The sequence below is a fragment of the Cololabis saira genome, chromosome 1, assembly GCF_033807715.1.
Source record: "Cololabis saira isolate AMF1-May2022 chromosome 1, fColSai1.1, whole genome shotgun sequence".
Taxonomy (NCBI): domain Eukaryota; kingdom Metazoa; phylum Chordata; class Actinopteri; order Beloniformes; family Belonidae; genus Cololabis; species Cololabis saira.
The window spans coordinates 26594054-26608884 of NC_084587.1; the positions used below are offsets into that span (position 1 = coordinate 26594054).

General features: G+C 40.7%; 2 protein-coding genes across 3 annotated transcripts in view; both read right to left on the reverse strand.

Annotated features, from left to right (window-relative positions):
• Window positions 1-14831, reverse strand: part of brat1 (BRCA1-associated ATM activator 1) — a 507632-nt gene that overhangs the window by 88555 nt on the left and 404246 nt on the right. The gene's annotated exons all lie outside the window — the stretch shown is intronic.
• gna12a (guanine nucleotide binding protein (G protein) alpha 12a) overlaps window positions 1-14831 on the reverse strand; it is a 36526-nt gene that overhangs the window by 9515 nt on the left and 12180 nt on the right. The window contains exons 3-4 of one of the 2 annotated variants that reach the window (XM_061719555.1): window positions 1185-1235; window positions 885-1085 (exon numbers count right to left, since the gene is read on the reverse strand). In XM_061719555.1, the coding sequence (XP_061575539.1) occupies window positions 885-1085; window positions 1185-1235 (252 nt within the window). Of the gene's footprint in view, window positions 1-884; window positions 1236-14831 lie in introns of both variants that reach the window. The other variant, XM_061719546.1, reaches the window with a different exon arrangement.

A 14831-nucleotide genomic window follows, 5' to 3' on the forward strand; every position in this document is an offset into this window, starting at 1 on the left:
GGTGGAAGAAAAAAAAACGTCAAATCACGCTTCCACATAGATATTGGCAGGTAGGATGATTTGACAGATGAAAATACCCCGTCAGATCACGCTTCCACATAGATAAATGTTGATGTCTATGTGGAAGCGTGGTCTATCCGCGGTGCAGGACACGCCGTGCCGGTGTCGTGTCAAAAAGAGATTGCCTGCCAGAATCTGATTTCTCCCCTGAAAATGGGTATTTTCACCTGCCAAAAATTGATTGAAGGCCAAATACAGTTAATGAAAAGTTGTTTCTGCCTAAATATGACTTGATCACATTCTTGAGCTTCATAATCTGAAAATCTGACGTTTTAGCGCTATCGCTCAACGGGCTGCTGTGCGTGCTCCCGCTGCCAGAAATCAGATTCTGGCAGGCAATCACTTTTTACTACTGTGACCACCAAATAATGTCGTTTTCCTGGTCTCCACCTCATCCACAACATCTCGATCTCAGTCTCCGTGAAATTTAGTGGCACGGTTGCCCGGCTGGACACATCTCATTCATCCTGACGCACAACAGAAACAGACTGCAGGAGGCCGCTGTGCAAGCTCAGCAGGCTCATTTATATGCAAATACAGTCATGAACTACTTTGCATTGCCCATTGATGGTAAAAAGTGGGCGTGTAGAGGGCGGGGTATGAGGCGAATTCACATGCGCAACCTTCCAGCTGGACTGTGATTTATAAAGCAAACATTGCGTGCAGATGTGCGTGCACACGGTTTTATAAATTAGGATTTTTTTGTGCGCACGCCATATTCGGCTTTTGAGCACACGTACACTTTTAGTATGAATCCTATGCACTCTTTTATAAATGAGGCCCCTTATCATTGCCATTATTGTGTAATTTTAATACACATGTACCTGGTCGTACTCTGATGAAGACACCATGAAGAGTATGGACGTGATCCCGTCGAAGCACTGAAACCACTTCTGCCTCTGGGACCTTTGACCGCCAACATCCACCATCTTGAAAGGAATCTTTTTGATGACAAAGTCGTGTTCGACAATCCCTTTAGTCGCCTTCCTCGCAAACAAAATGTCCTGCCTGCTGGGAATGTAGCTCTGAGAAAAGGAGAAACACATTTTCTTACAAGCTGGGAAAAAACAACACCAAAAAAATAAAACAAGGAAAGAAAATACAAGAGCCTCAATGAGACTCACCAGTTGTCCAATACGATCCAAGTTATCCAGGAAGTATTTGACTGACTCACTCTGTAGACAAAGAAAAGAGAAAGCAAATAATTGTCCCAACATGTAAAACAGTCCATTCATCTTATTAAACATCAGGAAAACATAAATAGTCCTAATGATGAAATTAAAGCCCTTAGTCCGGTTATTAGACCGATTAAATTTATTTCATACTTGGTCATTTCAGAAAATATGTGCCTTTTGATTAAATAATAGCTGGCATCAATCGATGTAACGACAGACGGCGATCATGTGACCGACCATAATCACATCACATTTCAGTAGTGCTCACTTCTTAATCTACAACTGAAACCTGAACTGATCAAGAACCATCACCTTTCCTTATACTGTACACAATAGGCTTTCTTTTACATGGCTCTATTAACTACACCAGAGCTGCTTTGGTCAGTCTTTTCCCATTATACATGGCTATAATACAGTAGTGATGCGTAATCTGAAATGAGCACTCGCTGTTTCAATGCCGCAGGGAATTATCAGCAGATACTGTAGTTCTCCTCCGGCTCAGCCGGCGTTTTGACTTCCATGGGCTCATTGTTTTGGTTTAAAAACTCTCAAACGCTACTTTTATCAGCTCTATCCTGTTTTCAGCCACAAAAATGTGATGTACGTAACCCGCAGATAGTCAGCAAGCTGGGGAACAGAGTGGGAGATTTAGCAGCTGAGCAGAAATGTTCACTTTTGGGAGCTGGTGGAAACAGGGAGATTAAATATCGGACTTTTAGTTCTGGTTTGAAGGTCATGTACACTCACAGGGGACACAAATCTCAACTTCTTGGTGGAATTGGTAAAATTAAATCAAATGTGTTGTTTCTTTTCCTCGCACAGGCTTGACTTTCAGGTGGAGTCCACATTTTTGAGGTCAGGATTTTAGAGAAGTCATCGCAAAAGTTCACCGTTAGCTGTAATCCATCCTTCCTACCAGCATTGTCCTGTTAAAATCAGTCGCTTGTATCCAGCTGACGGTTCAAGTTTTTTAAGGGTCTTTATCCTTCTTCATCCGTTTATCTCCAATCTACCAGTTTAACTGACATCAAAACAGGTCCAGAAAATGATGCTAACCTAATTTGTTATTAGTTGCTGGAGAAATGGTCATACTCTTAATTTATAGGAATTGATTTTAATGACCTGCCTGACAAAGGGCAGAGGCACGTATGTCAATTCTGCCTTATTTACTTCACTGGTCAGTCAGTGATATTAGCCCGCTGTTACTTCATTTCTGCCATCTGACTTTAGGGAGTAAGGTTCATTATTAAATAAAATGCAGCCTGTCAGTATAAGTCCATAAACTGTAGGAGGAACAATATAATTATGCATTAATAGTGAACTAATTGTCGTTGGTTAGAACATCGTCACATGGAAATTATAAAACTGTTCTCTCACCTTGCACGCCTGGAGGACAGCAGGCTCTTTATTAATTTGTTTCTTGGAACATCTCATTAGCTGTGGCATCATGAGGTTCTTTGTAATTCTAAAAACAAAATTTAGCTTGGATAGTTCACTTAATCTTTCCTAATAAATTTTATTCATATGACATACCAAAAAAGACTGTATTTTATTATCTTTTATAATTTCAGAAAACACAAAAGGGCATGCTCACCACAGGTGACCTCAGTGAGCAACGGCCCAGCCTACTCTGCATCCTACGACTGGGATGTACGTGGCGTTTAGAGGTGGGTATGTTCAAGCTGACTAATAATTAAATGGGTATATTCTGTATGAGTAAACCCTGCATTACATAACTGATACATAACAGCCATAGCTTTCATCTACTGTCACCCGTGCCAACCATAGTTAGGCTGTGGCTGTCAAGGGTATATACTTGACATATAAACGTAGCACTCGCATTAGGGCATCAAACATTCTTCAAAAAAGGCTTTTTCTTTGTTTCTTTATTGCAAAAATTCAAACGTCAGTCAAATAAGGAGCTTTTTTTTCCTAAACTGCAGGTTTTGAGTCCACAGTGAGGTAAAATTTTGATGGACTGCATTCAGCATCACTGATGTTCCAGCAGCTTCTGGTCATAAACCAGTTCTTTAGTAGATCCTGGGTTGCTCTTAACCATTTGAACCAGTTTCCTATAAGAAGTAAACGGTTCAGAGTTTAATAACAATATATTTGTAAAAGCGCCAAAATATACCGAATAAACCGAGGAATCTTTCACAAAGAAGCATCACAAGCTGTGGCTCCAGTCCAGTGTTGTGAATGCTGATCGGATTGGTAAGCAGGCTGGGATGTTTGTCAAGGGATGTTTTTAGTAGAGGAAAAACTGTCAACAAGTAAATGTCAGAATTTGCATTTATTTACATTGAAAGTGCTGACTCAAAGGCTTTAAAGTTTAAAATGTTTCCCTTATTCAATTTTGCATCGTCACTGACGGACAAAGATAATTATATTCTGCATGCTGACAAAGTTAAGTGACCAACTGCAGCTGATTATCATATTCCAGTAAAAGCCCCGAGGATCGGTTGTGCTTACAGATGGTTCTACTTTTCAACAGTTACCAAAGAAAACACAAAAAAAGAACCCACCAAACCAAACCAAACCCACCCACAACATCAGCAACTAGAACATGCCGAATGGCAAAGAAAGAAGGTCTGAGCTGCTGAAAGTCTGATGAATTCATGGGTTCCCCTGTATCAGAGCAGAAACGACCAGTTGACAGAAAAGAAATGGAAGCGATGGCTGACATTTGGATTCCAAAATGCAATCAGCGTGACTTTTAAACAGGAATAGGGAGAAATAATAAATTGGATTATTGAATATTTCTTACATCATGCTGCACTGTTTCAGTCTCTTCTGGCACAATCATTTTCATCTCCTGACTTTCAAGATCCAAGTGAGTCTGGCCAGAGCATCAGGACAGTACATTAAAATCAGCATGTGCATCCGTGTACTGAAGCACACACTGGGCACCCATGTATTTGCAGTGTTTATGTTTGTTTTATAGGCATTTTGTAAATATCTGCTGCACAGTTTATTATCTCGGATACAGCTTTCCAGACATTTCAGTCAACACTTGATTCCATTTTTGTTCTGCGTGGTATAAAAATCAATTAGTCTGAGATGTGTAATCCATTACAGTGAAAATCAAGCCTGCATTAATTTTTGTCAATGCTCTTCTATCCTCCATGAAGCCGTAATGTGCCTTTAGGTGCACGCTGATCATCACTTCACTGGATTACACAGTTCATGTAAGTTTTAAGAGGCTGCTAATTGATTTTCATACTGCTGGAAAATGAATGGAAAAAGCAAGGGGCCCGGAGCAGAGAAAAAGGGGTTTCATGATGATACAGTAGCACAGCGGTATCATTGGTGGCACGGCTCACTACGCTGGTAGGTACACGTGGTTTACCAGAAGCGACAGCTCAAAACCCAAGGTTTCATCTGAAACGATATGTTTATGAAGTCAAAAATGAAATTAAACTGATTCTGTCCAATATCTGAAAATGAATTCCCTCTCTTCCTCTCTCTTTCTTTTTAAATTCGACAGGAAACAGCTGTGCGTGTGAAAAACACAGCGGAGAGACATGGGGGAGGGAGAGCCTAGCAAGTCAGACAGAACCCAGCGACAAAGTCATTCTAGCACTCATGTCTCACACACACACACACACACACACACACACACACACACACACACACACACACACACACACACACACACACACACACACACACACACACACACACACACACACACAGTGCAATAAACCTCTGTTGACAGCAGCTTTTTCCAAACTTTGGCTTCTCGTTTACTGATTGACCTCAACCAGAAAGAACTCTTCTTGTCGGCTTTGACAACCAGGAAACGTGACCCCAGTGCAAGTTAGATGCGAGGCCATGACCCCGCCGCTGACCTGTCGTGTCACAGCAGTAGGAAACACAAAGCCAGGGACTCTGATTGGCTCAGCAGGACATGGGCAGCAGGAGGGGCTTTTAGGAGGGAAAAGGGGAATTCCCGGACATGAAGGGACAGGCATAGGCGAACAAAGGCGCAGACAGACACAGACATGCACGTGAGTGCACATACAAACACACTAATGAGTCCCACAGACACCTTAAGCATACTCTGTTGAAATAAATCTGATCATTCATTCTGGGGTATACCTAAATTGAACTGATTTTATTTAGTTAAAAACTGACTTAAAGTGCCTCAGAATGCAGCTCTGTTGGGCAATAAATGACAAATCACATCTCCTTGTACGCAACCGTGCGGCTCTGTCTGTGTGTATGGTTGAATAAGGCAGGAGGAATGTCTCCATTCATGTCATGTATGAGTAGATTAGGAGCTTTATTACAACAAAGACCCCAGTAAGCTCACATTCTGCAAAGTGAGTGTGTGTCAGCAGGTGTGTGTGTGTGTGTGTGTGTGTGTGTGTGTGTGTGTGTGTGTGTGTGTGTGTGTGTGTGTGTGTGACTGGTGTGCCACTACAGGCTGTCAGTCCTTTCACTAGAAGTCCTACAATAATAAATGAAGTCGAATTCGATCTTGATGAAGGTGTTAAGCGATCATTCTCGTTTCAATAATTTCACATAACTACCAAAATAGAAATAATTTCACCCAGAGCTGTTCATTGTGCTAAGAAGTCAAGGAAGACTGGAAAAACTGGTTACCCCCAGATAACGAACAGTCCAAAAATGCTTTCATATTTGGTTTACAAAAGTAAAAACAGCAAAAGAAGCAAGCACAAAGAGATGGAATAAAGATTGGGCGAGTTTCTCAGGAGTGACTGGAGTAAATAACAGGATCCAGTTGAGGTGGTTGGGTCATCTAGTTAGGATGCCGCCTGAATGTTATCCTGGGGTGATATTTAAATCATGTCTAACCTGGAGCAGGCTCCTAGGCACACCCAGGACTTGATAGAGAGAGATTATATATATCAGCTTTCCTGGAAACACCTTTGTATCCACTCAGAAGAGCTGGAGTAGGTGGCTGGGGAGAGGGAGTTGGGCCTCTGTGCTTAGGCTGCTGCCTCTGTGACCCAAAGCCAGATAAATAAAAGTTCATGGATGGATGCACCAGAATGTATATTCAATACTTGATCTGTTCGGACTCCTCTTGAAAATATAATGTTTGTAATTTGAGTGAGGCAGCAGCAGTGAAGTCAGTGTGGCTGGCACTGCCACCTTACATTGTGAAGGTTCATTATTTCACCTCTCGCTGGGGTCTGGTGCATTCTTATTTTAAATCCCAGATTTCATTTAAAAATGGGTTTTATAAAATGAAACCAATCCATATCCATGCTCGTGGTGGAAAAACTCTCTGTGTTGGGAAAAAGATCTCTCACATGCCCATCTGTGCTCGCTGAGCATTAAAACTCTGCTGGAAATAACCTTTGCTGCAGATTGCTCTTCTAATGGGCTGCCTCCTGTAAATCCTTTGCTTGTGTGCCTGCAGGCCATCGCAGAAAATTAGATGTATAAAACTGATAGAAAGGACAACAAAGTCAGCAGCAGATGCTATTCTAACTCCATGTGGTTTCTTACACTGTTGTTAATGCTTGCCTGTTTTTATTATCCTCTGGTCATATAATATAGGCTGGGCCAATCAGAGAAGGGTTCTAGTTACTAACAATAACAAATCAGGAAGGAAATGTATGCAGCTATTTCAGCATTTCCAATAGCTTTGGGTTCATTTTTTTCCCCCCAATCTGCACTCGACTACAGTGTCAGGGTTTACAAACTGAAACAGGTTCTGCGGTGGGTCCAAACTTCTCGGTTTTCAGTGGTAAAACTTGCTGGAAAGAAGTGGATGCCAGTTGCAAAAGCTCTCAAATGAAACCACGCTAGTATGAATTTAGCTTGTTAGGAGTTTGTATGTTCTCCTTCTGCCTGCTCAGGTTTCCTGCACCAGTCTCATTAGCAGACATTTAAACCAAAGAGAGACTTTGACTGAAAACTGTGGAAATTACATGATACCACTGAACAGGAGTTTGTCACTCACAAGGTATCGCTACTGAAAAGCACGCTCTTGTTTCTTGTCAGTTTCACTCTGAATGCATTAAAAATGGTTACTGAGCCAAGAGATCATGTTAGAAGCAGAGCTGTTTACAAATGGACTTTCTTTTGCAATCACACTTCACCTTGTACCTGGAAGAGTTGCCCCCTGCTGGCCACGATAAAAACTGCTTTTTTATGCTACTTCAAAATTGGCTTCTCTTCTTAGATCGGGAGACTGTGCCCATCTTTTCTGTGCAGACTATAGTAATGACCTCACATTGTAGCAACTGTACCCTTCCCTTGAGACCACACGCATGAGAATCCACAGTCTAAACACAATATTCAAACAGTATTTGCAAGTATAATTTCTGATGCGTCAATTTGTTTTCAATATTATCTCAGACAAAGATCTCAGAATCTGTCATGTGTAAAATTTGATCAGGGTTTTAGACGGACTTTCTTATTCGCCGTCATCCCACAACTAATCAACAGTGTGTGCACTAAGCTGTGGGTGAATAGTGAATAGCTGAGGCTACAGTGATGTTCATCTGCCTGCTCATGCTTTATATCCCTGCTGGGCTTTTGTGCCGAGAAGCAGAGGTGTTCCCAGCCAAAGTTGCAACATTCCATTACACCTCTAAAAGGAAAAGTACATTTTAGTCATCGCGATAATGTGACGTGACAGAGGTCCCACTGCAGGGACACATACTGTAGACAAAATGTCATGCCACATATACAGGACAACTGCTTCTTGCTAACATTACAGCCTCTTTACACCGGCTCCAGGCCTCAACATTCGTTTCCTGTATAAATAAAAAAAAAAAGTCCTATTTATTCAGGACATCTGTGCAGCGGAGGAGCTGGGGACACCAGTAACAGTTTACCATCACAGCTTGATGCACAGCTTTGTTTATGTCAAACGTCGGAGGTTTTCGTGTTTATGTCCTATATCAAACTGTGTTATCTGGGTGTGGTGGGAGTACAGAAAAAAAACAACCCTGCAAGTAAACAAACTTTTTGCATGTGCTTGCTTGTTTTTCCTCCATCACTATCTCTACCACTCCTTCTCTCTCTCTCTCTCTCTCTCTCTCTCTCTGGAGTCTCTATCCTTCCTCCCTCTCTCTCTCTTGGTTGCCTGTGGCAAAGCTCCAGCTGTGCCTGGGAAAAGCTGACTGCGGTATCCCCGGAAAACCTCTCAGAGAGGAGAAAAAAGGGGAGGTGGAGATGATCTAACTCAGCACATTTACTCCAGAGCAGACATTTTAGCTTTTGTTATTAAAGAAAAAGGCTGATGTTACTTCAAGTATATTTTTCTTTCAGCTAATATATTTTTCCAGCACTCTCCACTCTCTTTTTATCCACCCTGGGACACACACTCTTAATTCATGCAATCCTTCTAAAGATACAAGACATAAAGAAGAGGTCACAAATATATGTTTATATTAACGAAAGGTGACAGAAACAGCCGGACACTGTCGTTTTAAGCCAACAAAATTAAAAAGACCACATGTTGGGAAACATTTTCAACAGCGGGAGATGAAGGAAATGTATTAGTATTCTAAACATTTTGTCAACACATACAGCTGTTGCAGCAGCAGTGGCTCTGACACAAACAGCTACTGGAAGCAATTATCCTGCTTTGAAACCAGATGCACCCAACTGCAGCAATTGGTGTCAAAACCCATAGCAAAGGTCATAACTCAATCCATTACACCCAGAAATTCACTTAGAAATTACAGAGCGTGGCCATACCCCACATAAAAACGGACCTTGGCTGATAACCAACACATTTACAGTTTGTGACTAAATTCAAAGACTAAATAGGTTTTCAGGGATATATATTTGCATCTAATGATGTACATTTGGCAAAACTTCGAGGATGCTAATAACAGGGTCAATCTGTATTGAAAAGTCTACTTCGTTTCTGATCCTCACACAGCTGACGGCATGCTGGAAAATCAGCCTTGACGCATGTTGAGCAAAGAGAAAGGTCTGTAAGAGAAAGATTTTTTTTTCCTTTCTTTTTTTTCTCAATACATTTCTGGTTTTGGGATCATAATGAGATTTGCTGACTGCAAGAAAAAGAATATCATCCGCCTTCCTGAGAAACAACATTAAAACCAGAGCAAGGCGTGAGAAGCTCTTAAGCTTCACTGTATTCAGTCCACACCGACTCTGTATGCCATTAAAATGTTTCCAACACAGACAGCAGGGGGTCTGTGTTACGTAAAGTGCTCTGTGCAGAGGTCAGTAGAAGAAAAGAAACTTACTTGCCTTATCTTGATAATATTTTTCGTTTATCACTCAAGATGCATACCTTTTAATTTAATGAATAAAAATGTCAAGATTGGTGCTGACTTGATGCCAAGGTTTCTGACACAATTCAAAGACTTGAACGCATGTCCTAAAAGTTTTCTAACTCTCTCAGTTGAATGGTAGGGGTGCTGGAACAAAACTGATGTATTTGAAAATCAGGATTTTTATTGTCTAAGATTAAGAAAGGATTGATGAATTAGAACTTTTTTTTTTAAAACATATTTTTCTCTTTTGGGAAAACTGAATGGGGACATGTCTCTTCTGGCTCCGGCGCCGATAAAGTTAAGGATCAGAAAGAAGTTGTCTCTCACACAGCCGGCCCAGCCTGCGGCCACTCTTAAAATCCTGCATCTTCCCCAGCTTCCACATGTAGGCTCAGATTCTATGGAGGGGGTGAAGTCAAGTTTGTCACCCCCCAACATCTCTACCTATTACTAATATATGGAGACTGATTAGTCTAGACACCAAAACTCAAGCATGTCTTATCATTAATGAATAATTTAAAGTTTCTATTCCGAGAACTTACTGACTGAAATTCAGGTAAAGTGCCTGCCAGTCATGCCTTCGGGCAAGCGTTGTATTTTGTATCCTCCAGTGTTTCAAGGAAGAAAAACGGGATGTGAAGGTTTGCAACTACATAGTCAACTATGGCAGGAAAATCACAGAAGTCTGGATTGCATCATCTCCCAATGCCCAGAATTGAAAATATTGGAGCTGCAAATTATGCCATACTACTAAACTTACAAATTCAGAATAGCAGGGAAAAAACAAACAAACTCACTCACTCAAACACACACACTAACACGCAGACGCACGCACACACACCCCATGCAATGCCTGTTTCCTCTCAAGCCCTACAACCACAGCTGAGTTGAAAACAAAGGACTACAGTTTTGAGACAGACAATTGAGCCAAAGTATGTAACACAATTGTGTTGTTGTTACAGAGAAATCTATACGTCTGCTACATATATATATATATATATATATATATATATATATATATATATATATATATATATATATATATATATATATAAGCTTAAAGTTTGGGAAGTTTTGGTTTAAAACATGGACTTGTGAAAGAAAAAACTGCAGATGCTGAGGTGACAGTCCCACACAGTTTAAAGTTTGGTGTATATGTGCATGCGTGACCTGAAATTCAGATACCTTACGTAATAATATAAACAGGTTTAACAGTGCATGCATTTATAATATAATAAGGGACATTAACTGTTCATAAATGATTAATTTCTGAAGTAATGTGGTAGCTCTCATATTTAGGAAACCCAAGATTATTTTTCATTTAGTCTCACATAGATTTAATTATTTTTTTTTTTTAATATAATATTCTGTGTTGGTAAACATGGATTGATTGAACTGACTTCATTTAATCAAAAATATTTGACATATATATATATATATATATATATATATATATATATATATATATATATATATATATATATATATATATATATACATTACTATTTATACACATTTTACTCTGCACTAAAGCTTTAGACGTGGAAGACATTTCTCTGCAGATTAGTGACACTGATGCAGTCATCTAAAACTGCCCCAACACAAAAGAGGCTTCCATTGAAGCAACTTCCAAATAATAATAAATAAACTGGAATCACTGAGCAAGAGTGTGATCATTACTCAGTGGACGAGAGAGTTTCATACGGGACAAACCTGTTGAATGGTCCGCTGCGGGAGTGACTGTCTCAGCTTCTGGTGATTCAGGAGCGGGATAGTGGTGGGCGACAGAACTGGGCATATTTTGATCTGAGCCGTTCAATATCAGGACTTCCCGACTGGCTCCTGATCTGAACTGCTCACTGCCAGCTTCTTTCAGACATATATGCAACAGAGAGCAGCGACGTGCACAAGATACCCGCCATTCACGCTGGACTGGAAAGAGCTTCAAAGGAGCTCCCAGACCAAAGTTCTCCTAGAGCTTAAATAGTCAGAGTTTCCTTGTAACAACACATTATACTGATATAACAGCTCCTGTAAGGATAACCAAACACACTATAGTTGCCTGAAATACACTCAGAAGGGTCTGGCTGCAGACTGTGGAGAAGTGGAGCTTCACTCTGCACCGGAAACACGTGACCTCCACTTTATGGAGCATTGTGCCACGATATGTAACCCTAACCCAAACCACTTGAGAGTGGAGGTCATACGCTTCCGGTCCAAGTGCAGCTCCACTCTCTCCGGAGTCTGCAGCCAGATCCTTTTGAACGTACTGGCAGTGAGGGAGACTAGCCAAAAATATACCTCAGCTACCCACGAAACGATCTGTGTTGTAAATAACTGTTTGTCTTCTTACTTGTGCTTCTTTGGTTCACCTAAGTTCACAGTCTCCGCCGTGTGAGAGGAGAAGCTGGGGCGGCAGCACGACACAAAAGCCTGGCTCAGATTTTACTCAGTCACTGTGAACTAAACTATCAGGCGCCATACCAAAAAAATGTTGAAGAAAGCCTTTGAGTCTGGGAGTTTGGACAGTCGTTCCTTTAATTAAGTGACGTTTTAATGTTAGTAGTATGTACCAAAATGCTCTTTCAAGATGTGAAGCCACCACCTTCTGTTTGCGTCAGAGAACTGTCATGTGACTCTAAAGCAAACTTTTAAATGTCACTAAACAAGACAGAAGTTCTCATGGCTGGCTGGAGCTCTCACAGCTTTAATAAGAGTTTAAGTAATCGAAGACATAACTACAGTTAAATTGAAGCAAACCTTGAAGAGAAGCAAACAAGGCCACTCCTTTCTGTTGTACTGTATAGAGGGAAAATAAAATGGAGAGATGGTTCTGGGAATGTTTCTTTTCCATTGGACCGGTTGTAATTATTCTCTCATGTCAGCTAATACTGGTCGTGTTCATCCTTCTTATAGCAGCTGATCGTTTAAAAGATCAGGCAAGTGAATTTGATGTTTTGTGACATCAAAACCTCTTCAGAAACAGTGTTTCATTTCTCGAAGGTATCGGACCAAAATAATGAAAAAAACTTTTTCAACAAACTTTTGTGTAACATGAACTTTCCAAATGTGTACACATTGAAATGAAAACTGTATGAATTGATGCACTTTTACAGAATAGAAACATGTGATGAGCATTGAAAGCACCTCCAAATCCACCCTTTACGTGGACTGGCCATTAAGACCAAATCATGTCTGCTGTAACACACTAACTTTATCACGCAGCAACTCAAGATAAGACGGAGCAGTCTGACCTAAAGCTGTGCGTGTCACACAAACACATATGCACACAGTATGTTAAGTGAGAGGAAGTGGCTTCCACCTGACTCCAGATTATTGTGTCACTGATTACGGTGTAACAAGGCAAAAGGTCGAACTTATAGCTCTGAAAGGCAGTGACGACGGTGCCGTTTCACTTTCCGTTCACTCCAAATAAACCTACTGTAGCTGCTATACTTAAGGCACAGCTGACTGACAACAAGACCAGCTGCTGATGCAGATGCTGGGAGGCCTTTACAATGTGGTAAACAGTCGTTCATAACATTCTGTTCAACCATTACGTGCCATTAACATGCTGTTAGGTCCTTCACAGCATATTTGCAGACGTTTGTCCGGTCTGTTTCACACAGACTATGCTGTAAACTAAAGCGAGTGCCGCTATTAAGAGTCTCAATTTGTTTGGTTCCCTAAATATGGCTGAAGCAAGAAACCAAAAGATGGTATGACTAACAAAAAAAGATCTGGTCTCACTTCCTTACCCCTCTATCAGCAAAGTATGTAAGAGGCCAGAAGATGTTACAGACATTTTATATGAGGCTATTAAGTATCCAATGTGTGGAAAAACACGTCGGAGAAAAGACTTCATTTTGTCAAACACTGCTTCAAAAACATTTTGTGGTATTTTCAATAAAAACATCACTTTATTTTCCATGTTTCATCTTTCACTATGACTGGCTGCAAATTCAAAAAAGAAAGAAGCCTCTGTGATGTGTGCTATCCGTGTGTGTTTAAAACATCAGGGATACAAGCAAAAAAGAATTACAATCCAGTTTACGAGCTGTTTCAGATCGTGTTCACTGCATGTGATGCGGAAGATGAAATGCCACAGGGCTCCACTTCAACGACTCCGTTTTCAGTCGAGAGAAAAATAATTGCACCTTTGGAAAGTCTCCAAAGGAAAAAAAAAGAAAAAGAACGAATACTTCCTGCAGCTTCTCCTGATGCAGCTCTGAGAAGTTCAACGAGCGGTATTTTACCGCTGACAGGTCGAAACATTTCTGATATGATCCAGTTACAGTCCCTACAAGCTCATCTGAGATCAGATAATCATTGCAAATAGGCATATATCAGTAAGCATGCAGATACATGCTGCTCTCTACTGCAGGGGAGTTTACAGACGGGGGAAAAAACATACACAGACTATAATGTTACTACAGTGTATTCATGTTTTTGTCTTATTAAAAGGCTTTTTGGGGGCTCGGTTGAGAAGCTCACAGGAAGAAAACAATGAGTAAAAAAGCTCCCAGCTGCATTAAAAAATTCTGTTTTTGACATCCGAGGCACGACACAGTGAATGTTTGTGCTCAGCCAGACTCTAGGCCCCTCAGTGGATGTTCTTTGGATACGGTGACACATTAAATTTCAAGGATCAGGTCAGCGAGTGACTAAGCTCTGACTGATTATGACTCTTAGAGCATAAACTGAGGGCTGCTTTATCGTGCAAACATTCACAGGAGGATTCAGCTCTTCGGAAAGGGCCTCATCTGGGAATATTAGATTGTATAATGAATGCGTTCAGGGCATTCGGGGAGAACTGATAAATCACTTCAGAAAATCCACTCGGTCGGTCACAAGCTAATGAGGTAAGGCAGAAGCACAAATATATCTGAGGGATCATGAATAGTTATTACACTATTTATTACAAAATGCTTTGCCTTGCTTCACTGAGACGTTCGAGTAACAATCAAGAGAATAAAGCAGTTTTCACACTCGTGAATGACAACTGAACTTTCATTATTTAGTGCAGCATTCAACCATTATTTTCACAGCACCTGACATAAATGAATGGGACAGGTTGTCTTAGAGCTGCAGCGTCTCCTCTCACACATACACAGAAGGCAGCCCCAAAGATATTGGTTTTCCCTGAGTAAAGTTTAAATGACATTTACAGCTTGTTACTCTGCAATAAAGCCTTTACGACTCAGAACCCAATGAGAGCCTTTTCTACTCTTCAATGAGCTTAAACATGTAAAAAGAGGTCATTTCAGATGATCCTATCCACCACCAGTACATCTAAGAAAGCCATGTCTTACTTGTACACTATTAAATTATACTCTGACTACGACAGGCCTTCGGTGTTTCA